This window comes from Tiliqua scincoides, chromosome 13, assembly GCF_035046505.1.
Source record: "Tiliqua scincoides isolate rTilSci1 chromosome 13, rTilSci1.hap2, whole genome shotgun sequence".
Taxonomy (NCBI): Eukaryota; Metazoa; Chordata; class Lepidosauria; order Squamata; family Scincidae; genus Tiliqua; species Tiliqua scincoides.
In genome coordinates this window covers 8,414,358-8,441,857 of record NC_089833.1, presented here as the reverse complement: position 1 = coordinate 8,441,857, position 27,500 = coordinate 8,414,358, and the positions used below count along the sequence as shown (strand labels likewise).

At 48.4% G+C, this 27,500-nt stretch overlaps 1 protein-coding gene and 1 pseudogene across 1 annotated transcript in view; one reads left to right on the top strand and one right to left on the bottom strand.

Annotated features, from left to right (window-relative positions):
• The window catches only part of LOC136663868 (ankyrin repeat and fibronectin type-III domain-containing protein 1-like), a 473,183-nt gene that overhangs the window by 98,323 nt on the left and 347,360 nt on the right, over positions 1–27,500 (bottom strand). The window contains exon 6 of the mRNA XM_066640828.1: positions 25,199–25,239. Coding sequence (XP_066496925.1) covers positions 25,199–25,239 — 41 coding nt within the window. The remainder of the gene's footprint in view (positions 1–25,198; positions 25,240–27,500) is intronic.
• LOC136633737 (5S ribosomal RNA) lies at positions 22,704–22,824 on the top strand (annotated as a pseudogene).

Below are 27,500 nucleotides of genomic sequence, written 5' to 3'. Positions count from 1 at the left end.
TGGTGTGCTCCCTGGGGCATTTGGTGGGCCGCTGTGAGATACAGGAAGCTGGACTAGATGGGCCTATGGGGCCCAGTGGGGGATCCAGTGGGGCTGTTCTTATGTTCTTGGGACTATTTCACCTTCTCCTTTGGATACTGCCTGGTGCGTAGGGAGATATCATTTCAGATCTCTAAGCCCAGTGCAGGATTTAGTTAAAAAGGGAAGGGGGAGTTCCTTGATTTATTTTCATGGGTGTCCCATTCATGAGGCCAACAGAAGCAGAGGCCTTAGGCAGCAGATTAGTGGAGCGGGGCTTCCACCTCTATTGCCCTTTCTCCTCACCCCGCTCCTTGGATTGAGAAAGGAAGAGGGCAACAGGGAATGGAAAAGTGAGGAGAGCTGTGGGCAAGGCTGTCTCTCCTCTCCTATGCACATCTGACCCTCTTGTTCTTCTATAACCCAGGGAGTGAGAAGAGCAGAGAGTAGCACATCACTAGGTAAGAGTGGCTGCCTCAAGTGCTGGGCCAGTCCTGGATCCGAGACTTCTTCCTAAGAACATAAGCAAAGCCCTGACAGCAACTGTTACCCTGCACATGCCTGATCTCGTCTGATCTTGGAAGCTGAGCAGGGTCAGGCCTGGTTAGTACTTGGATGGGAGACTGCCTGGGAATACCAGGTGCTGTAGGCTTATACTATAGTCTTTCTATGCCCGATCTCGTCTGATCTCGGAAGCTGAGCAGGGTCAGGCCTGGTTAGTACTTGGATGGGAGACCGCCTGGGAATACCAGGTGCTGTAGGCTTATACCAAAGTCTTTTGAGACTGAAGGTTGCCAACCAAGCAAAGCCCAGCTGGATCAGGTCCCAGGTTCATCTGTTCCAGCATTTTATTTCCCACAGTGGCGAGACTAGCTGCCTCTGGAAAGCCCACAGGAGATTCAGTCCAGTCCCTGCTCCCCCGCAACTGCCATTCAGAGGCACACCGATGCCGTGTTTGAAAGGCCCAAAATTACGGCCAGAATTAACTGGGGCCTTATCACAAAGCCGAGCACATTTCTCTGTTCTGTCCCAAAGTTAATATTTCATTTGCCTGAAAAATGACAATGATGAATGCACAGAGCTCCTTCGCTATCAGAAATGTATTGTGGGGGCGGGGGAGCTAAATAGGCATAACGAATGTTAATTAATTGACCACAGAGCACAACCTACTTGTGTGTTTTAAAGGCTGACACCACCAATGTAGCCTTGCTTTCCTACTGGTGCTTGGCTCCCAAAAATAGCACACCAAAATAGAATGAGATAGCCATAGGACCAGTGCTTTTAGCGCCATTTGCAAACACTAAGGGCGCAATCCTAACCCCTTCTGTCAGTGCTTTCCAGCACTGGCATAGCGGTGCCAATGGGACATGTGCTGCATCCTGCAGGTGGGTGGCACTCACGGAGGCCTCCTCAAGGTAAGGCAATGTTTGTTCCCTGATCTCAGAGCTGCATTGCCTTTATGTCAGTGTTGGAAAGCACTGACAGAAGGGGTTAGGATTGGGCCCTAAGAAAATGCTGGAGAAACACCATCCCTTGAAACAGTTGTAGAAACAGATCTCACCATCCCTTGTGCTGAACCCTACCAAGAAAACTTAGTATGGGGTAGTTTGAGAGAGAGAGAGAGAGAGAGAGAGAGAGAATAAATTCTGATGGTGAATTGTTTTGGAGAAAACCCTGGAGGTAAAATGACATCAGCAAGAGTCCTAGAGTAGCAGTTCCCAAATATTTTAGCGCTGAAATCTACTTTTTTAATGACACTCTGTCAGAAACCACCTGCATTTGATAGACTTTTGGAGAAGAAGAAAAAAGAGAACCAGAAAGAAATAATATTTATTTATTTATACTTAACCAGAAAAAGGACACCCCCCCCCCACATTTATCTCCCTAAATTTACACAGGCTCTTGGCAGGGTAATTAGCTGCTACAGTATCTGATTTTTTTAGCCCCTGGGGGCTGGGGATAAGAATAGGCCCTCGGTTTGGCTGTACTTGTCGTAAGAGGCGACTAAACAGCCACCGGGTAGATGGGACTCATCAGCCTGGGAAGGCAGCTCATCTGAGAGAAGGAAAACTCTGATCCCAAACCTCCACTGCCTTGTGGCTACATCCAGTTATGGAAAAGGCTTCAGGAGTCAACCTCGAGGCAAAATCCGGAGCCGGATTCCCTGAGGCAGTTCATGTCTGAACACAGTCACGTTCTGACAACTCCTGCGACGCTGCTGGAACCAACCGTATTGGCCTCTGCCTTTCCATTGGACCATTTCAGCGGCGTGGAGAGGGGGGATTTGCTGCATGGGTAACAGCCTATCCTCCATACCTGCTTTACCCAGGCTTCACACACTGGAGAGGACACTCTGTTCCAGAACCACCATTCAGAGCGTGACACCATAGTCTTCCGAGACTGAAGGATGCCAACAACTTTTGATTTTTAGCTTCAGGGCTTGAGGCAATTAGTTATCTGATCTTTCCATCACCCTTTGGAGACCCACCAAAAATCAGGTTGCGACCCACCAGTGAGTCCCAACCTACAGTTTGGGAACCACTGTCCTAGATTACTCACCAAGAAAAGAACGAACGGCAGCACTGAATACTAAGGCAGTGCTTAGTATGGTTAGAGTGCTTAGAATGTGCCTAGAATGGTTAGAGCAGCAGAGAATCACATGTTAAACGCCTGCCTGAATAAGATGTTTTCAAAGCTCTTCTGCGTGCAGGAAAAGAAGAGATTCAGATCCCCTCCAAGAAAGTATTCCAAAATGGTAGCATCACCACTGAAGAGGTCCTGTCCTCAGGGCTTACTTGCCATATTTCTAGCAAGCATGGACAAACAAGCAGGGCCTCTGAAGAATAAAAAAAAGTAACCTATACCTATGACAGTGAGCACTGCTTTCTGAGTGCTCCACATGTATTTTAGTTTGTAGACCGTACAACAACCCTGTAAAGTAAGTACTATTATCTCCTTATGGTAGACAGGGAACACCAAGGGTAAGAAAGAATGGCTAACTTTAAGCCACCTAGTGGCTCATCAAAGATAGGATCTCAAAACACATAGACGAACAGGCCTTGCTGAGGGAGAGTCAGCATGGCTTCTGTAAGGGTAAGTCTTGCCTCACGAACCTTATAGAATTCTTTGAAAAGGTCAACAGGCATGTGGATGCTGGAGAACCCGTGGACATTATATATCTGGACTTTCAGAAGGCGTTTGACACGGTCCCTCACCAAAGGCTACTGAAAAAACTCCACAGTCAGGGAATTAGAGGACAGGTCCTCTCGTGGATTGAGAACTGGTTGGAGGCCAGGAAGCAGAGAGTGGGTGCCAATGGGCAATTTTCACAATGGAGAGAGGTGAAAAGCGGTGTGCCCCAAGGATCTGTCCTGGGACCGGTGCTTTTCAACCTCTTCATAAATGACCTGGAGACAGGGTTGAGCAGTGAAGTGGCTAAGTTTGCAGACGACACCAAACTTTTCCGAGTGGTAAAGACCAGAAGTGATTGTGAGGAGCTCCAGAAGGATCTCTCCAGACTGGCAGAATGGGCAGCAAAATGGCAGATGCGCTTCAATGTCAGTAAGTGTAAAGTCATGCACATTGGGGCAAAAAATCAAAACTTTAGATATAGGCTGATGGGTTCTGAGCTGTCTGTGACAGATCAGGAGAGAGATCTTGGGGTGGTGGTGGACAGGTCGATGAAAGTGTCGACCCAATGTGCGGCGGCAGTGAAGAAGGCCAATTCTATGCTTGGGATCATTAGGAAGGGTATTGAGAACAAAACGGTTAGTATTATAATGCCGTTGTACAAATCGATGGTAAGGCCACACCTGGAGTATTGTGTCCAGTTCTGGTCGCCGCATCTCAAAAAAGACATAGTGGAAATGGAAAAGGTGCAAAAGAGAGCGACTAAGATGATTACGGGGCTGGGGCACCTTCCTTATGAGGAAAGGCTACGGCGTTTGGGCCTCTTCAGCCTAGAAAAGAGACGCTTGAGGGGGGACATGATTGAGACATACAAAATTATGCAGGGGATGGACAGAGTGGATAGGGAGATGCTCTTTACACTCTCACATAATACCAGAACCAGGGGACATCCACTAAAATTGAGTGTTGGGCGGGTTAGGACAGACAAAAGAAAATATTTCTTTACTCAGCGCGTGGTCGGTCTGTGGAACTCCTTGCCACAGGATGTGGTGCTGGCGTCTAGCCTAGACGCCTTTAAAAGGGGATTGGACGAGTTTCTGGAGGAAAAATCCATTATGGGGTACAAGCCATGATGTGTATGCGCAACCTCCTGATTTTAGGAATGGGTTAAGTCAGAATGCCAGATGTAGGGGAGAGCACCAGGATGAGGTCTCTTGTTATCTGGTGTGCTCCCTGGGGCATTTGTTAGGCCGCTGTGAGATACAGGAAGCTGGACTAGATGGGCCTATGGCCTGATCCAGTGGGGCTGTTCTTATGTTCTTATGTTCTTATGTTAACAGCAGAGTTAGGATTCAAACCAGGAAGTCCTGATTCACAACTCAGTCTCTTCTTCACTACATTACACCACTTGATACCAGGGGCAGTTCCAAGGAATGTAGCCCCCCAAACTCAGCGGAGAATGGCGCCCACCAGGCGGGGCGTGAAGTAGGGTGCCAGAGGAGCACCCACTGGGTGAGGTGAGAGGCCAGAGTAAGAACCCAGGTCTGCCCGCCTGGAAGAGGTAGCTTTAGAGAGCAGTCGGAATGGGAACCCAGGTCTACCTGGCAGATAGATCTGGGCTCCAAGTCTGGACAGGAGCCCAGGTCTACCTGCCTGGGTTGCTTCAGAGGGCAATCAGAATGGGAGCCCAGGTCCACCCAGCAGGTAGCTCTGGACTCTGGAGTTAAAGCCATTTCTGCCCAATGTTGCATATATGCAACAGGGATCAAATGTGTACACCTGTGGGTTGGGTGGAAGTGGGTTAAAGTAGTGCTCATGCCCCCCTACACTGGATCTGCCCCCGGCCAATACAGAACCTGCACGACATGCTCCGACAGACATACACCAGCAACATTCAGATAATGCCCTGGCACCCTTCGTCCTTCAAGCAGTGCTTTTTTTAAAGTCAGTCAACATAGAAAGCGCTGCTGTAGTTCAGTCTGGATGTAGCCAGGGCATGAATAACTGAGGTCAGGTTAGAACCGCCAGCTGGCAGCTGAAGCCAGTAAAAGGCACTCCTGACTACAGATATCCCAGACTATGCAGGGACTGAATACTCCCCTTGGTGTCTCAGGGGTGTGTGTGTGTGCGTGCGTGTGCGTGTGCGTGTGTGTGTGTGTGTGTGTTTGCAACCCCAACCGGCCTTGTCTGATCTCTGCATAGCTGTCTTGTCTGGATTTTTTTGACCATCACAGGATGAAGAAGATGCATGTATGAACCAGGTCAGCCTAACCTGGAGCCGATGACAGGCTGCCTTGTAAGGACTGGCTGCAGATTCGGCTGCAGACTCTACCAGCTAATGCTTACAGCTTGGGAAATCCAAATAAATATATTAAAAGGACATAAATACCGTTGCTCAAGGTGGTTGTTTGCCTCCCTCAAGATGGGACCACTCTCCCTCTTCCTCCTCCTCCCCCCCCCCAGCTCACACCCTTGCTGTTTAACTTGGCATCGGACAGCTGGATAATTTGTTTCCATTGCAATGAAATCCTAATTAACTGGAATAAACTTTTTACACTAAGTGTGTTTGTTTAATAAACTGGCCCTTTCAGAGCCTTACCGAGAGCTGATTGATGAATTGGAGGGGAGTGGAAACACGCTGGGTACTTGGACATTAAAGCGGCAGTGTCTGGGCTGTTTGGCCCTGGAAAAGCTCCCTCTGTGTTTGTGAAATCCAAAATGACACATCAGATGTCTGGCTGGGGACGTGGACTCCAGCTCCACTGTTATGTACAAATATTTAGCAGTTTCTCTCTCTCTCTCTCTCTCTTCCCCCCCCCCCCACCTATTGACTACCCTCAAGGCCTCTTGGATTTATTCAATATAATTCAACACTGGCGCTGCCACGAGGTCCCTCTGACTTCGTACAGTTCTCTGTGCCTGATTGCGCAGAGCAGATCTTTGCTTGAAGCTGGGAGGAAGACTGTGGACTGGATGCCACGCAAGCTCCTCCAGGAGTGTGGCTCTTCAGAGTCAGATCTCCCCTGCATTGCATTTCTGTGGCTCTGGGGGCCATTTTGCGCAGTACAGAATATACTCTGCAAAACACGCTCTCGCTCCACCATTCGGGCTTACAAAGCCGTTTCAATGCTTTCTGAAAGAATGGGGCAATCGCAGGTGGAGAAAAGAATAGGTGACCTGGGAAGCAGGAAGGGAAGGGGGTGGGATCTTAGTGGATTGGGAGGGACAACCAGCTGTATAGGACACAAAACCCTGAACTCCTCAAGGGCTGGAAGACCAAAGCCCCATGTCGGCTTTGGTGTTTGGTAGCGGCAACCTCCCACTTGCCTTTATACAATCTTGAGATTGATAAACTAGCTTTTCAGTTGTATTCCAAGCTGCAGCTCTCAGGAGCCCAGATGCTGCCCTGGATTTAGAATTTTGCTTCCAGCAAAAGTGACGTTTCCACCTCCAGCGGGACGCGCTGTACAATACAGCCACACCAAAGGGCCAAGCAAAATTCGCCTGGCGTTTTCACCGTGCCGCACAAATATAAATTTTTAAAGCATCCTGACAAACTCCGGCTACATTTCGGTCAAACCTGTCAATACACAAAATAAGCTGAATCTACTGAAAGCTATTCAGTCTATTTCAGGGGTTCCCCAAACTGGTGAGTCACGACCCAACCAGGGGAAAGGGAAGAAGGGCATTCCCCCTGAAGGAGCACTTCCTGCAGGGATGGCAGCGATGCGATCCCATGCATTATGCCGCTGCCAGGGCCAAAGGGGGTTTTTATGTTAAGGTTAAATTTTGTATGGGGTGGTTGGTGTTGGTCCCTGCTTTGCCCCAATGTGAGCAGGTTGCAAGAAAAACAGCAAATACAGCAGAGTACTTTCAGCAGATGTATTTGAGCAAGTGATATCACAAGTAGAGTAGTCAGTAAACAGTCCAAGAGTCAGCACGTAGAGCAGTCAGTCCAAGTATAACAAATCCAAATCGGTTTCCAACTATACACAGTCAAAGGTTCAGTCCATAAGTCAGTAATAATATATACATACAGTATCCAGCCTTCTCAGTCACTGGCAGCAGTTCCTCAATTATCTCCATCAACTCCCCTACTGCTGCACTGGAAGCTCCAGCAGACTAACCTTATGTAGTCAGTTTAGCCAATCAGAGCTGGCTTGGTCACACCCAGGGTGCGTCAGTCCCAGGTGCCTGCTGATTCTGCTGACTCAGCAATCTACACCTGCTCCCTGAACCAACTTGTAAGCTGAGGTTCTGCTTCCCTCAGAACACAAAGCTAACGTTTTCCTCTTCAGTGGGCAGTAGCCCTGGCCTCCAGGCAGTGCAGGGAGCCCCAAAGATGCCTCCACCAGGGTTCACAAGCCTCTGGTTAACTGAGATAAATAATTGGAAACCACTTCCAGTTTTGCGATCGGAAACCGTAAATGGTTTCCAATGGTCTGTTGCAAGTTAAGCATCATTATAATGCAGGCAGCAAGACTGAGACTGAGGGAGTGGCTTGCTTAAGCTCCACCCTGCAAGCTTACGGCAGAGATAAGGCCTGAGATGGAGAAGTCCCAATTCGTAGCCCACTCTCTATGCCACACCAACTCTCCATGCTGTTGCCCACTGCCTTGCGCCACTAGGTTGGCAGTACAAACTAGACCATCAGATCTTCAAAATCAGATATCTCAGTGATTTGCCAACACTCAAACTACCGGTGCAGCCCTGCAAGAGGCTATTGAAACATCGCTCGTGAAAAGAGCCGAACTGCAAACAAACAAGAGGGGAGAGCAACAGTAACCAGCGTTACTAGGATACCAAACACGTTAAGTAATATATGGGTTAGACAAAGCCAATCAACCCAGCAATGAACAGTGGCATTTGGGCACTTTGTACCAAACGAGGGCAGCGGAAAACACTCCCGCTGGATAAGGAGTTTGCACACCCAGAGGACAGGGAGTAGGACAGCAACATAGAAGGACGAAGACACTAGATGGGCTCTGATGCTCAAGTGCTCTGGAAGCCCTCCATACCTGCAGCTGCCAACCACAGTGGTTTAAAAACATGGAATTAGAGGCAGAGAAGCAGGCCCTGGAAGGCCTTTTATATATCTCATCATGACTGACAGGTAGTCCTGGTTCCCACATGCAGCAGTCAGGGAGCAAAGTGCTAAAGGGTTTGATCATCACTTTTGCCTGTAGGTAGAAATGGCTCTGTTTGGGGCTCTGCAAATTCCCACACATCCCTAAGAAGGTGCGTCCCTGTCTTGCTAGTTTTCTACTTGTGGGAATTAGAGTCTTGTGGGAATTAGGGAAGTGGTACAATCCATTCTGGCATGCAGGGCTGTCATGGACAGGGAAAGGAGCTTGGAAGCTTTTCCTACAGCAGAAGTGGTGATGTCATCAGGAGGAGTGCTCAGGTGATGCCCTTGATACATACAGGTGTCCCCCTGTAGCCATGGGGGCTCCGTTCCACCTCCCCCGGTAGATACAGAAACCACAGATATGGGGGAATCCTATCTAAACAGCTGCCCCCCTCCACACACTACCTTTGTTTTACTTTAGAAGTGATTGAAGCACTGATGCTTCTTGTTAATGTCTAGGCCGGAGTTTCCCAATCTGTGGGTTGCCAGCCTATGGGTTGACGGGCTGTGAAACTGACAAGCTGATAGCAGACATGGAAAATGTAGTGAGTGCTATGGAAAGTAAAACTGATCCACGTTTACTCATGAGTAGGAAAACCTGCCTTTGCTCTTATCAAAGGCCAGGTGAAGAAGAACACAAGCTCACCAGAATAGTCCCAATCTGATGAACATGGCGCTCAAACACACATTCCAGAAGGCACTCCCCCCCCATATTCAAAAGGATAAACACAGAGGCTTAAGCAACTAGTAAGGAGAAGCTTTTTTTTTTAAGTCTTGTAAAGCTAGGTGGGTCCTAATAGAGTGTCATTTTAAAAAGTGGGTCCTGGTGCTAAAATGTTTGGGAACCACTGGTCTAGGGCGGGTCAAGAGACAAGTATGCAGCTCATGTTACATTAAGGCTACAGTCCTCTGCAAATTTACTTGAGAGTGAGTTCTACAGAACACAGTGGGACTTACTTCTGAGTAAACACGCATAGGTTAGCTCTCTAGCGCAGGGATTTTCAACCTTTTCTCACGGCACACTGACAAGGTGCCTAAAATTGCCAAGGCACACCATCGGTATTTTGGCAATTGACAAGGCACACCATGCTGCTGGTGGGAGGCTCACATCCCTACTAGACCTACTAACAAATGACCCTCCCCCAAACTCTCACGGCACACCTGAAGACCATTTGCGGCACACCAGTGTGCCATGGCACAGTGGTTGAAAATGGCCGCTCTAGCGTATTGTTCTTATTTATCCGGGATATTTTTAAACCTTATTTTTCAACCAGAGTACATTTGTTTCATATTTTTACAACCCGCTCCAAGAGTCTGGGATGAAATGAACTAGTTCTGGTGGAAATAAGTGATAGAAGAAAAAACTTGAATGAATTAATTCAAAAGTTGCTTTTGTTGTTACTGCAGTCCTAAATGGATGTGGTTTTATAGGGGGAGGCATGACAAGGTACTGTAACCACTACACCACCGCTGCTACCTCTGTCATCTTCTTCTGTTACATACATATGCCACACAGACTGGAACCGAAAGGTGGGTCCTGTGCGTGTTTGTTTTCCTTAGCTCTGCAAGCGGGGCTATTTCGGATGACCACCGAGGCCTGCGACAATGTGGATTCCTGCTGAACTTGCAGCAAAGAGGCTGGCCAGATTGCTTCATCGCAGGCACAGGCAGACAGCACAGCCAGGGAGCCCCTGTTGAGCTAAACGCATCCTCTAGAAATGCGAGGTCAGGTCATTTCTCTGCTTGGAATGGGGCTGTAACTGTTCTGTTTTGCAAGGGGCAGAAACACGTCTCAAGTCTAAAGACGGTGACCGAATAGATCTGTGGTGGGGGAATTCCCAGCCCGTTCTCCCCCACTGATTCTTGACCTAGTGCATGTTCCTTTTATCACTGCCCTATTCTTTAAAAGTGCAGACTCCATCGCTGAAAAAGGACACTTCTCCAGCTGCAACTGCTGTACCCAAGATCCTAGGTCTGCAAACTTGGTTGTGTAACACAGTACAGATCACCTTTCCCTTTGGTTGTGTACAGGACGATCATATGTTGTGAAGCCATGCACTTTGATTCCTCACTTGGGGGGAGCCCTATTACCTGGGTTCCTTCAGCACAGAAACTGGTTCCTATAGGAGTGAGATGGTTGTCGCCTGGTCACTGCCAACTCCTTCGCACCCACACTTGACCTGTAAAGCGTAAACCCAGAGCAATCTGCCAGGGATTGAGGGCACTAGCTGTTTGCTCTGGTTTCTGCCTAACATGTTGTTTCACCTAAGCTAAGGGTCAGGCACTCTGGTGTTTCCAAAACACATTCAAGGCAAAGATTTTCTGAAGGATGTGCAGGGCACCAAGGACAAAACGGAGATGCTGCCCAAGCTGCCTTATTAGGGTGAAGCGTCCCCATTCGCCACCAGCTCTGTGTGTTGGTTTTTGTTAAATGTCGACTGAAGGGGTGTGATGGTGGGATCCAGATCAGTAGCTATTTCTCCTGGGAGGGAACTTCCATGAGCAACAAGACAGACCAGAGAACAAGAGATGCCATTCTCTAGGCAGAGAAAGAGTGTCACATGGAACGGGAAGAGACGGCTTAAATGCTCTGGAGTGCATCCACACCATCAAGCGCCATTGGTTTGGGCCAGGTTTATCTGTGGACGATGAAAATGCACATTACAACTGTACATAATTTTCTGGAGGAAACAATGCCAATATTCTGTTCAAGCGCTGGTTAGATTGACCGTATAAATCCTACACAAAGACCAGACGATTTGGAAAGTATAACTAGCTTTCCGCAGCGTCCTGGCCTGGAAAGAGCGTTTGGTGACTCCATAACCAGAGGCCCTTTGGTGGCTTGCTCATTTGGAAGGGGGACATTTTCATCAGACCACAATAAGGCAGCTGACCCTAGAGGGAGAAACCGGCCCAGTGGGAGGAAGGGGTGAAACGTAATTCCCCAAGGCCTACAGCGAAGGCTTACCGAACAGATAAACCATTAACGGCTGGGTACTGCGGAGAGAAGTTCCACTGAGGTTGGGTTTAAAACCTCAGAATTCCATTCCTTTATTTTTTTGTGGGGTAAAAAGAAAAATTCCCTAAGAACAAGGAAGCAGATTTCCATCAGGAGAAATTACAGAACCCACCAGATATTGTGTAAACGTCCCTGTCATTCTTGCACATTGGCTGCAAAAGTACTTAGAGTCTCAGCACTGTTCCCATTAAGACGGCTGCACAAAATGTGTTCTTCTCAGTGGGGGTTAGACCATATTAAAACTCCTCCCCAACGACAAAAGGCATCTTTGGTTTGATTCACTGTTTCAATCTCTGCTTACCAGCGCTTCATAAAAATAAAGATAGCACGGCCCTGTTATTCTGCTCACCAAGTGCCACCAACCCTATGTTCGCCTTAAGAAAATTTTGAAAATTAAGAAAATTATTCAGCGCAGAAAACGTGGCAGCTGAGAGGCGAATTCCTTGACCTCCTTGTAGATGGACAGAAGGGACGATCCCAATACAGCACTATGGGAAGTAAATATTTTTGTTGTTGTTGGCAACCTTCAGTCTTGAAAGACTATGGTATCGCACTCTGAATGGTGGTTCTGGAACAGCGTCTAGTGTGGCTGAAAAGGCCGATTCGGGAGTGACAATCCCTTCCACACTGGGAGCAAATGCAGTCTGTCCCTGGTGTGTCTCCCTGGCTATGGGCCTTCCTTCTTTGCCTCTTTGCCTCAGTCTGTTGGCCAAGTGTCTCTTCAAACTGGGAAAGGCCATGCTGCACAGCCTGCCTCCAAGCGGGCCGCTCAGAGGCCAGGGTTTCCCACTTGTTGAGGTCCACTCCTAAGGCCTTCAGATCCCTCTTGCAGACGTCTTGTATCGCAGCTGTGGTCTACCTGTAGGGCGCTTTCCTTTCACGAGTTCTCCATAGAGGAGATCCTTTGGGATCCGGCCATCATCCATTCTCACGACATGACCGAGAATATAACACTATTCTAATGTAGATGTGTTTTATAACCGCTGTGTTATTGTCCACAATTGCCATCACTCCTACATGGCAGTGAGGGGAGATGATGGGAGGAGCTCCTCTCAGGAACATGAGCCAGGTTGAGACTGTTCCTTGGGAACCAAAGGCTTCTTTGAGCAAGGGCTCTAAGGCAGATTGCTTTCCACACCCCAAACATCCAGTGGTGAGCATCTGGTCCAGTGTTAGCCCGAATACGCTGCTCTCACTTCTAGCACTACTCAGAATACAAGCCTCCCTTGGATGAAAGTACGTGTAGGCAGCTGGACTTTTCTGCACCAAACTTTTGAATGGTTTTGTGAATTTTAATCTTTTCCTTGTTCATAAATATCATTAAAAAATTACACTGATGAAGACTGCCGTAATGAAACAGTGTTACGTAGATAAGGCATTCTGGAATAAGGTGAATGTGGTGAAATGCAGCGGTGCTATGCTATCTCAAAAGCATCCCCAAGGAAGGCAGATAACAGGCTGATTTTCCCCCCCTTCTATATAATCATTAAGGTAATTTATACGCTGCTGTTCAACAACACCAACATTAGTTCACAAAGCAATTTACATAGGAAAATAATTGTTATAAAAAAATGATTCCGTGTTCCCGAGGAGGCTTGCAAGCTATTAAAAAAAAAATAACCACACCGCACAATTTTGAGAGACCAAAAGCCTGCTATCACAGGGAAAAACAAAACAATTTGTCGCCTGTTTTTGCAGTACTAATTTCCAAGTCCATATGAGATGAGAAAACACGGATGAAACAATCAAGTCTTGTAGTCTGGATCAAGGTCATCCAACCAGCTTCAGGGCTGAGTTGAGATTTCAAGCAAGCTATCTGTGATCCAAATCCGATTCTCTAACCACTACACCACAATAGCTACTTCATTCTGGGAAGTTTCCGCCATCTAGTTTCAGCCACTCGTCGCCCAGCCCACACAAACAATGGCCTGTTCAACATCTCTCAAGCCCTCCAGTAGCCAGTGTTTTTGCTCAGCCAGTAAAGTTTTTGCTCAGTCTTCTCCATCTCTAGGACATCTGCAAGAGGGATCTGAAGGCCTTAGGAGTGGACCTCAACAGGTGGGAAACCCTGGCCTCTGAGCGGCCCGCTTGGAGGCAGGCTGTGCAGCATGGCCTTTCCCAGTTTGAAGAGACACTTGGCCAACAGACTGAGGCAAAGAGGCAAAGAAGGAAGGCCCATAGCCAGGGAGACAGACCAGGGACAGACTGCACTTGCTCCCAGTGTGGAAGGGATTCTCACTCCCGAATCGGCCTTTTCAGTCATACTAGATGCTGTTCCAGAACCACCATTCAGAGCGCGATATCATAGTCTTTCAAGACTGAAGGTTGCCAACAAAAAAGTCTTCTCCATCTCTAGCCTACAAAAATGGAGAATTCAAGGCCAGTTGCCTGAGCCCTTTCAGGTTCTGTTGTCCATTCTCTGTTGATAATGAAATGCATTCCCCACTATGTTTTACCAGCAGACAAAAGGCTGGGTTGTGAGTGAGCCCTTCTCTGGTTCAAACCTTGCCACCTGCCCAAAACTTATTGAGTGCGGCCTTAGGCAAGCCACTTCCTCTCAACCTGTCTTTCTCATTTGCAGTATGGGGAAAAAAATCTTACAAAGCTGTCATAAGAACAAATACCTGTAAGGCACTTTGTACACACAGAAAGTGCTATACAAATGCTTGGTTACATCATACTGCACTCGCTCTCAGCTGACAGTTTAGAAACTCCAAAGTATTGCTATAGCGCCGTTACACTACATACATATCCCATCTTTCTTTCACCTTGGAACACAAGGTGGTCGGACAATGGATTGTCAAGTGGCTCCCAGCCAGGCACTGAGAAGCCCTGCTTCCCTTCAGGAAGATATGCTCTACTGCAAGTGCCTTCAGACTGGATCCAGGGCGGGATAGGCAGTTTTCCAAAAGTGTCCATCATCAAATGAGGTCTTCAACACAGGGGCATCGCTAGGAGGGTGTGGGCCACACCGGGTGTCACATGAAGGGGGGGGGGAGTGATACCACTACTGTTCAAAATTTTTATAATATTGATATATGTGAATAATAATATATCATTTGATGCATACCTTATAACGTGTTGGCTTCGTAGAATTTGGCATCTACAAACTTGATCCTTTTATGAATGACATAAATAAGAACATAAGAACAGCCCCACTGGATCAGGCCATAGGCCCATCTAGTCCAGCTTCCTGCATCTCACAGCGGCCCACCAAATGCCCCAGGGAGCACACCAGATAACAAGACCTGCAAGGCCTCCTGGGAATTGTAGTTAAGAACATAAGAACAGCCCCACTGGATCAGGCCATAGGCCCATCTAGTCCAGCTTCCTGTATCTCACAGCGGCCCACCAAATGCCCCAGGGAGCACATCAGATAACAAGAGACCTGCGTCCTGGTGCCCTCCCATATCATACATATGACACACTGCTCTTAAGCCTGCAAGATGCCTTGATGAAAACATTTCTTTTGGCTGTGGTCTCGTTTGACACAGGGATACCCTCTCCAGCTTCACTTTTAGACTTCAGTGCAGTTCACGACCACCCATTCCTCGAGGTTGTCTCTCATATAATGTTGCTTGAAGCAATGGCTTCCAATTAATCTGGCTGGGGGAGCAAACAGAACAAAATCGGCTCGGGGTGGGGGGCACCAAACGTGTTTGCTAGCCCTGCGTTCTTTTATCGCACTTTGTTCATCACCAACCGCTCATTAAACTGGCAGTGACCAATCATTAACCATCACCACCAATGACCCTTGACTCTAAAAGAGCCAAAGCCTGAATAGGGATGGAGAATGACTTTGGTGTTGTTGTTCTTCAGGGTGGTCCCTTTAAGATGGGCATAAGGCACTGTGCAGGGAAGAGCTAGCCTTATGGTCTGATGAACATTCCCCCCTCTAGCATTCAATTCCCTGCACACCATTTGTTCGTAAGAAAAAATTTAATTTTTTTTTTTTAAATTCCTCATCCACTTGGGGTGAGGAAAGTCTTGGCCAAGCAGGCTTTAAAATTGGACTGAAACTACAGGGGGAAAAAAGCAGCGTTTGTTAAAAAGTGGGGAAAAGACTTGTGTTTCTATAGCAACCAAAACAGTAAAGTCTCCCAGTGCAATCTCAACATGTTAAAAGCTGGAGAAAATAAAAGGGGGGGTTGAGGGTGGGTGGGAATCAGCCCTTAGTGAAACCAAAAATTGGTCTGCTTCCTAGATGGCAAGTGAAATGTCAGACTGAGATATGGCCTTCCTTGGGGTGGGAGAGGGAGGGCTAAGAGACAGTAGCACACTAGCAGTGAAAGCATGTAGATTAATGCTGCAGTACTCCCCAAGGGTTGGGGCTGATTGAGGCCATGGGAGGCTCCGAAAAATGTTTGTACATTGCAAATGTTGACAGCGCTGGGGACAAATTCTAAGTGGAAATCCGTGCATCAGACTTTGAGCAGAGATGAATGCAGTTATCTAAGTCTTGCCTTTTCGGTGCCCTTATATATATATATATATATATATATATATATATATATATATATATATATATATATATATATATATAAGTGAGCAATTGGTACAAATTGCAAGCTAGGAGACTTGTTGACAGCGCTGGGGACAAATTCTAAGTGGAAATCCGTGCATCAGACTTTGAGCAGAGATGAATGCAGTTATCTAAGTCTTGCCTTTTCGGTGCCCTTATATATATATATATATATATAAGTGAGCAATTGGTACAAATTGCAAGCTAGGAGACTTTTCTGCGCTGCCGGACAGCTCAAAGCCTGCCTGAATGTCCTTTAAAGGGAGATTTCACTGATAATTAAGGTTCGGAGCCTGGCTTCTGCCCCGTGAGCACAATCAAACTGGGAACGTGGTTCAAATGTCGCAGGCATGCAGAAACCCAGACAGGCTTTGCTCAGCTGTCAGTATGGAAAAGGCAGACCGCTGAAAAAAAATCTAGGGTTAAGCACCCAATTGTCGGAGCCCTCTCCCAAGACTCCGCTCTCTGGCTCCATCAATCTGATGAGAAGCGGTGGGTGAAGATTTCATTATATTTCAGCTGCCTGTTGAGCTAATGACACCTTGTCATGCATCCCATTCAGAAATGGGAAGGGGGGGGAAAAGAAACTCATCAGAATTTGCCACCTGTCACAGGGAGGACTTGCTCCGCTAAGAAATTTTCAGCAAGGAAGGTATGAGCCATTAGGCATAGTGGTTTACTTAACTAGTCATTAACATCCAAAGCTAACTGTACATGCTGCAATGTTCTAAGAAACTGACTCCCAACCAGTTCCCCCCCAGAGCTCAAAGTCTGAGCTCTGGCATCCTGAATCCTTTGCACCTCCCCATGTGCCTCTGCCTTGCTTAAGCAGCTTGTAGATCAGGGCAGTGGCGTCACTAGGATTCGCGTCACCCGGTGCGGGAGGCCTGTGCGTCACCCCATGCAGTGGGCGGGGCAACGCCCCAGCTGGGCGTGGTGATGCACCATCGTCCCACCCCCACCGGTTTTTTGGCTGTACCTTTTGTTATAACACAGATATTTCAATGTGGTTTGTTTCATTGCATTCTGCATGAAATTACGCATTGATTGATATATAACATGATGGTCTTATTCCTCCAAATTTTGATTTTAGTGATTTTGAAAGCTTGTAGAGTCTCACACACACACACAACCCGTGTCAACTTACTAACACCTTATTGCAGCAGTTCTCAAACTTTTAGCACTGGGACCCACTTTTTAGAATGACAGTCTGTCCAGGACCCATTGGAAATGATGTCATGGCCAGAAGTGACATCATCAAGCAAATTAAAATAAATAATTATAAATAATGAAATTAAAATGAAATAATTAAATAAGGGGGAGCCAGTCCTGTTCCACCAAGTGAATCTACTCTGAAGTAAGTCCCATTGTGGTCAATGGGGCTTACTCTCAGGAAAGTGTGGGCAGGATTGCAGCCTGTGAGCCCAAGCCTATGCATGTCTACTCTGAAGTAAGTCCCACTGTGGTCAATGGGGCTTATTCTCAGGAAAGTGTGGGCAGGATTGCAGCCTGTGACCCCTAGCCTATGCATGTCTACTCAGAAGTCCCATAGTGGTCAATGGAGCTTACTCTGCCTGCAATAACAACCCCTCAAAAAGAACCAGTGCAATTTCCAGCCCTTCCCAGTGCCCAGTTTAAAGTTCTTCTGTTTCAAGCATATGTTTCAAAACAAAGACCCTCCTAGCTTTGCAAGTGCAAAACAGAAAACTTTCTCCTTACCATTCAAGCCTCTTTTTTGTTCTTTTTTTTCGGGGGGGGGGGGGGCTGCCTTCTGGAGCAGCTCCATCAGATCAGGACCCTTCTGGTGTCCTCACATTCCCCTTTGCCTGGCCTAACCACCAGCCAAGACATGTCTGCCTACTCGCGAGTAAATGGACTGTGAGGCTGCTTTGCTTTCCATAGGGCTCCATAGACTGGGAGGGAGGCAGCTGGGAGGGAGGAACCTCCTTCTCTGGTGTTTTTGGGGGCTGCACTCATTGGATGAGGACCATTCTGAGGTCCTTGGAGCCTCTCAGCCTGCCTCGACCAAGGCAAGTCTGCCTACTCGCGAGTAAACACGGCCACGTGGCTTTGTTTCGGGCTCAGACTCGCAGCTGGGAGGGGGGAGCTTCTCAGGTGTTTTTTGGGGCCTGCATTCATTGGATCGGGACCATTCTGGTGTCGTTGGATTCCTCTCAGCCTGCCCTTTCCAACGGACTATGGCAAGTATGCCTACTTGCGAGTAAATGCACGATACTGCTCACTTTCACTTTCCATAGGGCTCTATGCATTTTTTTCCTTCCAGTTTTTTGGCCATAACTTGTGAACGAAAGGAGCTATTTCAATTCTGGTTTTTGGCACTGCATTCCGCTGGCCATTCCACATCCAACGGTGTATGGCATGACATTGTAGCTCCTAACCCCGCGATGTTAGCGCGTCCTCCCCCTAGGGCTCATCACCCCCCCGGCTGGTCACCTGGTGCGGCCCGCACCCCCTAGCAACACCAGTGGATCAGGGGTCTCCAAACCCCGGCCCAGGGGCCAGATGCGGCCCAGGGCGAGCCTCTATCCAGCCCACAGCCAGCCTCTGATCCTCTGAGAGCCTCTGGCCTAGTTGACCAAACACAACCAGAGCTGTGGGGTGAGGGAATCGGGGTTCATTTAAATGTGTGCTTTATTTTTTTGGGCATTCTTGGAAAAGTCCTGGATATTTGAGCCCATTCATTTATTCATTCATCTAAGTTCCATCTCTAATGTGTTTATTTCAATTTTTATATTTAATTTTTTTTCCGGCCCTCGACACTGTTCCAGATATTTGATGCGGCCCTTTGGCCAAAAAGTTTAGAGACCCCTGTTGTAGATAACCAACCTTTTGAACTGTAAGAGTGTTTTTCCAACTATCCGCTGCTTAATGTGGGGATGGGGAAGTGAGGTGCAAAGACTAGGCCGGCTTCCAAATCGGACGCAAGGTGCCACTCTCCCACCTCTTAATGATTCTATAATCCAAGGAACAGCACAGCCTACACCAGATCTGTGTGCCTCCCTTGGGAGGTTCCTTCTCAGAGTTACTGTAACTACATAACTATCTTTAACGTAAATATAAGACTCTGGTTCGTAGCTCAGTGGAGAGGTGCACAGAGGAGAGGCCTCAGCTCATGGTTAGAGCACATTCTTTGCCAGGATCAGCTCAAGACCTCAAGGCTCAGGGGTGGAAGGCCATAAGTAGTCGTCGTCTCCCCATTATATGGCAGTGTGTCAGCTCTCTCTTGCTGCCACCATTCACTGGTTTCTAAAGCAAAGAAGGGCAGAAAGAGGAAGCATGGAGGAAAGAAGAGTAGTGGGCTAGAGTGGTTCTGATACTACGTACCACTCACTTTCCTCTACACTTCCTCTTTTGTGCCATTCCTCTCTTCTTTTTGAATCCAGAGACAGGAGGAGAAGGAAGAGCATCTGAGATTGATATCACCCCCCCCCAAATCTGCCACCCAAGGCAACTGCTTCCTGTCAGCCTCAAGGATGGACTCACCCTGTGTTTGCAGGATACATGTCCCCAGGTTCAGTCTTTGGCATCTCCTGTTAAACGGATCTCAAGTGGGTTGGCTGGAAAAGACACTGGCCTCGGAGCTTTGAAACCCCTGACAACCCCTGGAGTAAACAGTACCGGGCCGGATAGACATCAGCACACGACAATGCCATATGTCCATTATAACATTAACCAGTTTAAATAGCTGAAAGATCCTCTGCTGCGATAAGCTCCTGGCAGGCACAATATTGCCATGCGCCATAAAGTTACAGCTCATAGCTCTTCTGTTATTTGACAAAGGTAAAGCGATCACAATGGGCTACTCAGACACTGCTTGCCCCATACACTTCACAATCCTACACTGTGCGGTTTGCAAGGCCAGTGTGACTCAAGACCGTTTGGAGGGACACATTCTAGAGCAGTGGTTTTCAACCTTTTACATCTCACGGCACACTGACAAGGCACTAAGATGGTCAAGGCACACCACCAGGTTTTTGACAACTGACAAGGCACACCGTTCTCCCAGTGGGGGCTCACATCTCCCATTGGCCCTATTAATAAATGACCTCCCTCCAAAAAAAAAATTTCTGTGGCACACCTGTGGACCACTCATGGCACACCAGTGTGCCATGGGACAGTGGTTGAAAATGGCTACTCTAGAGGGGTAGCTGTGGGCATTGCTTAGAGGCAGAAGGTGCTCCATGGTGCCGTAAGTTTCAGAGGGCCAAAGCCATGCATCTGGCAAAGTGAGCTCTGGCCCATAGACATTTAATGTTGTTGGCAACCTTCAGTCTTGAAAGACTCTGGTATCGCGCTCTGAAAGGTGGTTCTGGAACAGCGTCTAGTGTGGCTGAAAAGGCCGATTCGGGAGTGACAATCCCTTCCACACTGGGAGCAAGTGCAGTCTGTCCCTGGTCTGTCTCCCTGGCTATGGGCCTTCCTTCTTTGCCTCTTTGCCTCAGACTGTTGGCCAAGTGTCTCTTCAAACTGGGAAAGGCCATGCTGCACAGCCTGCCTCCAAGCGGGCCGCTCAGAGGCCAGGGTTTCCCACCTGTTGAGGTCTACTCCTAAGGCCTTCAGATCCCTCTTGCAGATGTCCTTGTATCGCAGCTGTGCTCTACTTGTAGGGCGCTTTCCTTGCACGAGTTCTCCATAGAGGAGATCCTTTGGGATCCGGCCATCATCCATTCTCATGACATGACCGAGCCAACGCAGGCGTCTCTGTTTCAGCAGTGCATACATGCTAGGGATTCCAGCACGTTCCAGGACTGTGTTGGAACTTTGTCCTAAACAAAGTTATGCCACAACTTAAGCCTATTGTGGCATAGATATTTATGTCACAATAAAGGTGAGGGTCTTTAATGTCCCCCCCCATATTTCTGTTGTTGCCAGAACTGTTTGAGACTCCCCTAGAAGGATAATTAGGGGCTATGGTGAGCCTGTGGCCTCCCTGGACTCCTGCATTCAAAAGACAATTTCAGAACCATTTTGTCACAATGGTTACTATTCTGAGGATACTCAACTTCCAGTGTGCCCATCGCAGAAAACGGAACGGGTTAATCCCAGGTCAGGGTAGTCACCAGGTTAGGCTGATGGGCTGAGAGGCTCCCGACCTGGGCTAGGGTTTAAATGCAAACCGGTAGGAGAGGACTATGGGACGCTGCCATCAGAACAAAGCTGACAATGACATGGCTGTGAGGATCTAGAGGGCAGTGGCATGGCATCTGTAGGAGAAACTGTTGGCCCCACTGTCACAGCTCCTGGCTACTGGGCTGCCATCTGACCCAGGGAACAATCTTGGCATGCACAGAGAATAACTCTTGTCTGCCACTTTCTGTCCACTCTGTGCTAGTGGAACATGCTACTGGCCAAAAGCCTCCTATGTAATCCTTGCTACTCTGAACCCCCAAGACTCAAAGCTGCTACCTTGAGTCTGCCTGGACAAATCTCTGATGAACTATAGACGGTGGCGTAGCTGGAGGGAGGGCAGAGCGCTCAGCCTGGTAGGAAGCCCCAGCAGGGTGGGCAAGCTGCCCCCCCGAGCCATTCCCAGCAGAGGAGCAAAACAGAGCCGTTTTGCGCCTATGGGACAACTGCAGGTAGGCAGGCCTGTATAAAGTACCTAGCCAGAAGTACCGAACTGGAAACATGGCGGAAAAGACCCAATTCTGCCAGGAGCAGAGCCATTCTGAAGAAGCACCTCGTTAATTTACAGTGATCTCATTAGTGTCAGGCCCTCGTTTCACGCCTTTGCAACCCACTGATGTGCAGACGGTGCAGACAAAACCGTCAAGGCTGACTAATGCCGGCCACGTCATTCAAGACAGCACGGTGTTCAGCCTGCCGGTGGAGCCGCGCTCAGTGCTCAACGCTTGGAGAAAACGGGCAGCTTTCAAAAGCGCTGGCAGCCCTGCTTGACTTTCCGAAACCTACCAATTACAAAGTGCCCTGGAGCAAGCAGACTAATAGTTCTAAATTTAAAAAGCCTAAATGCTGATTTAGGAGCCTCGTGTTAAGCGTGTCGCGTTCTCAGGATACGGCGACGACAACCTAGTTAGCAGGACTGTTTGGCGGGGGGGAGGGGAGGGAGGGAGCCCACATTTTCCTGCACCGGCTGCCCACACCTAGAGCACACCATGGCAGGACTAGCACATTGTTACAGCTAAGAAGAGGACCCTGTGTGACACTGCCAGAGGACAAGCTGTCCCACCCTCTCATCTCCATATGCCACCTTTCCCACGAGGCCGAGGCACACCCAGAGCAAAGGCCACCAAGCAAACAGCAAACTGACAAGATGTAGGGCAGCCCTAGATGTAGGGCAGCGGCCACCAAACTCACGACCGCGACGTAACAAAAAGCCGGTCCCTGTTCCGACCGGCGCTTATCACCCCGCCGCACTGAAGCTAATCCGCCCCCCCCCGGTCTGTACAGAGTGACGGTTTGGGCAGTAGCACCTGTTGCCCATTGCCCCAGCAGGCTTTGTACCTGGATTTTTGGGCAGACACAGCTGCCCAGAGCATTGCTCTGCACTGATTGGGTGGGCAGATTAGTGGCGGAACAGAAAGCGCTGCTCAAAATGGGGGAGACGCACTGCTGTACTGCACCAGATCTGGCCTGCAGACCACCAACTTTAGTAAACACTTTCTAGGGAATTGTTATGCCATGTAGATTTACTGTACAGCCCCTCATTCTTATTTTCTTCTCCTAAAAGCCCATCTATGCAGAGGTCCACAAATACTGACTTGGCTTACTAGCCATAAGTTATTTGTGGTTGGTCCCAACCTCCTCTCCTTCCCTGGGTCTTCTGGCAGGTGCAAAGGGCTTGGAAGAGAGGTGGGGTCTTCTCTCAATTGCACTGGAATTTGGAGATGGAACAAACTGCAGGAGCCTGGCAGCAACTGTTACCCTGCACATGCCCGATCTCGTCTGATCTTGGAAGCTAAGCAGGGTCGGGCCTGGTTAGTACTTGGATGGGAGACCACCTGGGAATACCGGGTGCTGTAGGCTTATACCATAGTCTTTCCATGCCTGATCTTGTCTGATCTCGGAAGCTAAGCAGGGTCGGGCCTGGTTAGTACTTGGATGGGAGACCGCCTGGGAATACCGGGTGCTGTAGGCTTATACCATAGTCTTTCCATGCCTGATCTTGTCTGATCTCGGAAGCTAAGCAGGGTCGGGCCTGGTTAGTACTTGGATGGGAGACCACCTGGGAATACCGGGTGCTGTAGGCTTATACCATAGTCTTTCCATGCCTGATCTTGTCTGATCTCGGAAGCTAAGCAGGGTCAGGCCTGGTTAGTACTTGGATGGGAGACCGCCTGGGAATACCGGGTTCTGTAGGCTTACACCATAGTCTTTCGAGACTGAAAGTTGCCAACCAGAAGGTCGCCAACCAGTTCTCCAGCTGGTTCTTACCTTCTCAAAAGTAACAGAGGAAATGAGATCTTTGGAAAGGGGAAGCTGGCACCCTGCTCATCTGTGCACACCGCTGGTGAACAGACTGATGGCAAACAGACTGACGAATACCTGGATCTATGCAGAACCAGCTGGTTGTCCAACCACACACACAAAATTAACTCCTTGAGTAGCAAATACATCGTCATTTACAGGTCGCACAAATCTGACACGTTCTGCAAATAAATAACGGAATTCAGGGCAGCAAATTGCTATTAACCTTTATAATATGCTCACATGCAAACAGAAAGGGGAAAAGCCACCCAGGTTCTTGTGGAATATTTACTTTCTTATAGCTGCTTAACACTGCCGTATTTAAATCTGAATCCTACTGTTTTCAAATTGCCAAAAACCAGACAGAAAACAAGGGGGTGAAATGAAAGAACTCTTTACCCTGCACATCCCTGATCTTGTCTGATCTTGGAAGCTAAGCAGGGTCAGGCCTGGTTAGTACTTGGATGGGAGACCGCCTGGGAATACCGGGTGCTGTAGGCATATACCATAGTCCTTCGAGACTGAAGGTTGCCAACCATTTATCTAAGACCAGGGGTCAAAGTCGTTAGGTACAGTGGGACGAAGAGCATTCATGGCAGAAGTGGGGCTGATGAAAGGGTGGCCTACATGATTATTGTGCTCTCTCTCTCTCTCTCTCTCTCTCTCTCTCTCTCTCTCTCTCCCCCCCCTCCCCTCTTAGTCTGCCCCTTCCCGCATAGAATTCCTTGCCTTCTATGGCCTACTTCCTCCCCGAGCATTGGCAGAAGTGGAACTCCTGAAAGGGTGGCAGCCCAGTTATCATGGGGGCCACATCCAGACCATGGGCCTTACGTTTGACACCCCTGATCTAGACTGTAAAACTATCAGGGCAAGGAACTGACTTTTCAAGCCATGTAAAGCACTGTGTGCAACGCAGGAAGAGGAGATGAGGATGATGATAAAGCCACAAAAGTTTGATTTAAAAAGCAATGCACGGGAAGGAAAAACCGATTAAAAGTGATGCATACTTGACCAAAGAGAACCACAGAAATGGAAATTGGCACATAACACTAGAGATGCGTTCTTCAGAATCCCTCTTCACAATGACACATCAAAGGCTACAGTTGGCAGAGCTCTAATGGCCTTTTTAATGCTGTGATGGTGAAACATGGCAGCTCAACGGACCATCGACAAACAAGCCTTGTCAAGAGCTGCTATCTGCTCACTGCAACGTGTTGGACTACAACAAAGGCCTTCAGCGATCTCTGGGGCAAGGTTAACATATCACAGCATCTAAAACTGACTATTCAATAGTCTCCAGGAGTCATGATGCGTTTCGCCATGCATGGTGATGCTTTGCTCATTTCTCTGATGCGTCAGTGATGGGACAATGGCCCATGCTAAGGTAATACAGTAGAGTTTCATCTCAAGCAAACAACACATGCACAGTCCAATCCCTACGTATGTCTACTCAGATGTAAGCCCCACTGAGTTCAATGCTTTCTCCCAGGTAAGCATGCACAGGGTTGCAGATGATCTTTAAGAAGTTTATTAACAACATAAGGAAACCCCCCCCCCCCGGATCAAGCTAAAGGCCCATCTAGTCCAGCTTCCTGTATCTCACAGCGGCCCACCAGATGCCCCAGGGAACACATAAGACCACAAGAGACCTGCATGCTTGTGTCCTCCCTTGCATCTGGCATTCTATTTCTGAAATCAAGAGGTTGCATGTTACACATCTTGGCTTGAAACCCGTGATGGGCTCCTCCTCCAGAAATTTGTCCAATCCCCTTTTAAAGGCATCCAGGCCACATGCCATCACCACATCCTGTGGCAAGGAGTTCCACAGACTAATCACACGTTGGGTAAAGAAATATCTAATCCTATCTATCCCAACTCTCCCAACATTTAATTTTTACACTTTTAAGTAAACAAATAAGAACGAAAGGCTTACTTTGAAGGGTACAACTCTTTCTTGTCTGCAGATCCAAGACTCTGGAAGACATTAAAAAAAAATGTTGGTCAGTTCCCCATTTCACCCTAAAAACACGCAACTTGCAAGACAAAAATCTGAAATGACACACAGTGAGCACAGGTGGGGCTGGCAACTTGAAAGCTCCCACCTTTGGTTCTTGGGTTCAAACGCTGCATTTGTCAGAAATAGAGAAGAGCCATTTCAGCTCAGCAATGGGGGGTGAAGGGGGCAAATGGGCAATAATTTCAGGGGGAGAACTGTTGCAAGTGTTTGGAGTTGTAAGAGGCACTTTTTCAAGTGGGTGCTCCTCTTTTTAGCAGGGGGAGAGTAACTGGCCCACCTCACCCCAGCACTGTCTGTTCTAGTGGCTGTCTGCTGGTATTCCTTGGCATCTTTTTAGATTGTGAGCCCTTTTGGGACAGGGAGCCATTTAGTTATTTGATTTTTCTCTGTAAACCGCTTTGTGAACTTTTAGTTGAAAAGCGGTATATAAATACTGTTGATTGATTGATTGATTGATTGATTGATTGATTGATTGATTGATTGATTGATTGATTGATTGATTGATTGATTGGAGTTGAACAGCCTACATGGTATACAGGGTCTGTTCCCCGCCCCCATTAATATACAAGCTTTAGCTCCTCCCATTCTCTAGATTAGAAAAAGAAGAGGGGGTGGGGAGGAAGAGTAAGTATGGAGGAGGGTGCTGGCTAGAGTAACTTCTCCACACCTCCTCTGTCCTCTTCTTCCATATCCAGTCCAGGAAGCAGAAGGAAGGGGGGGTAGTGGAGACAAGTGGACGGATAAAGGTGAGCACCCCCCACCAATCTGGTGACCACCCCAGTTGGCTTCCTGGATGGGCTGGCCCTGACAATGTATGCAACACGCATGGACCACGTGTCAATCTGGGTAGTGATTCCTGCTGCAATTAACCTCAGGCAACATTGCACGTATAAGCCCAGCACAATCAGAGCACATAACCGTTTAGTGCTCCAGCATGAACTCGGCTGTGGCGAAAGCCCTGACCAAAAAAGACTGGGCAGAGAGGCAGGAGGCAAGCTTGAGACTTCCCAAACCGTGCTGACGCGCTCCATCACTAGCTGAATTAATGCACATTCCTCAAGATGCAAAAACGGTCAGAGACCTCGGCTGGGAGCAACTCAGCCTGCTGTGGGGCCGAGAGAGATTCCCATGAGCTCATCTACCCAAAGTGGAACCCATCCATCATCTTTCTGCCGACAGACATCATAATTCCCAAGTAACCTAAGTCTTCGACAGGAGTCATAGCTGCCAGTCAAGGCATGTAGCATTTCCAAGCGCAAAACACCGCTGGAGTCTCAAGAAAGCAAACACTGCAGGGCCGCATTCCTCTGAGGACCAATCAACGGCACGCACGGGAACCGCTCTTTCGCAAGGCAGCAATACTTTGTGGAGGAGCACGTGGATGTCACCGGAGGGCGGACGTGTCTGCGCGCACCCTAGGAGAAGCTGAGCAAGATATCGGTGCACGTATCCGTGCAAAGAAACAACCCCAAGCGTACGCGGGTTTGGTGCACAGCTATGGCAAACTTTTTCAGCCACCCGAGGCACCTGGCTGGGAGGTGGGATGCACAAGTCAGACCCAGCCAGCCTCACACGCTGACCTCCACACTGAAAGAAAGAAATATCACCAACACAGGCTTTATAGAGAAAGGAGAGGCCTTTGTCCATTAGCTTTTCCTTTGCTGAACATGGTGCATTTGCCCAGAAATAGGCACCCCTGCAAGCAGCTAACTGGCTTGGGGGTGTGCTGTTAAGTTGGCCTGAACTTATAAAGGGAGGGGGGAGTCTGTGCTTGGCAACTATACTTGCAGAAGCTCTGCTACTTCATCATCCCCCCCCCCCCCAATCACACACTGACTAAATCTTCACTGGGAAGAAGGGAAAGGAGCAAAAGAGGAAAGATTAAACGGACTGATCAAACCTTAGCTCAGGAAGCCCCAATCCTTCACATCTAAAGGAGCTTGCTGCGCATTCGCCTGCTGTCCTTTGCTTGTGCCCCCATGCTCCTTCCTCTCACCCTCCTTTGCCGTGCAGGACGACGACGGGGACGGCAAGCGCAGGCTCTCGCAGAAGCATGCTTGCACTCCCGAGCCGGTGTTGTACTTTTAACAGCATGGTTGCCAGGCAATGGCTACAAGCTGACTCCAAAGCAGTGGGAAGCAGCTATGCAGAATACTAATCAACAGAGCACTAAACTTGCCCTCCCCGGTGACGAGGCCTGCAACCCGTGTGTGGATTC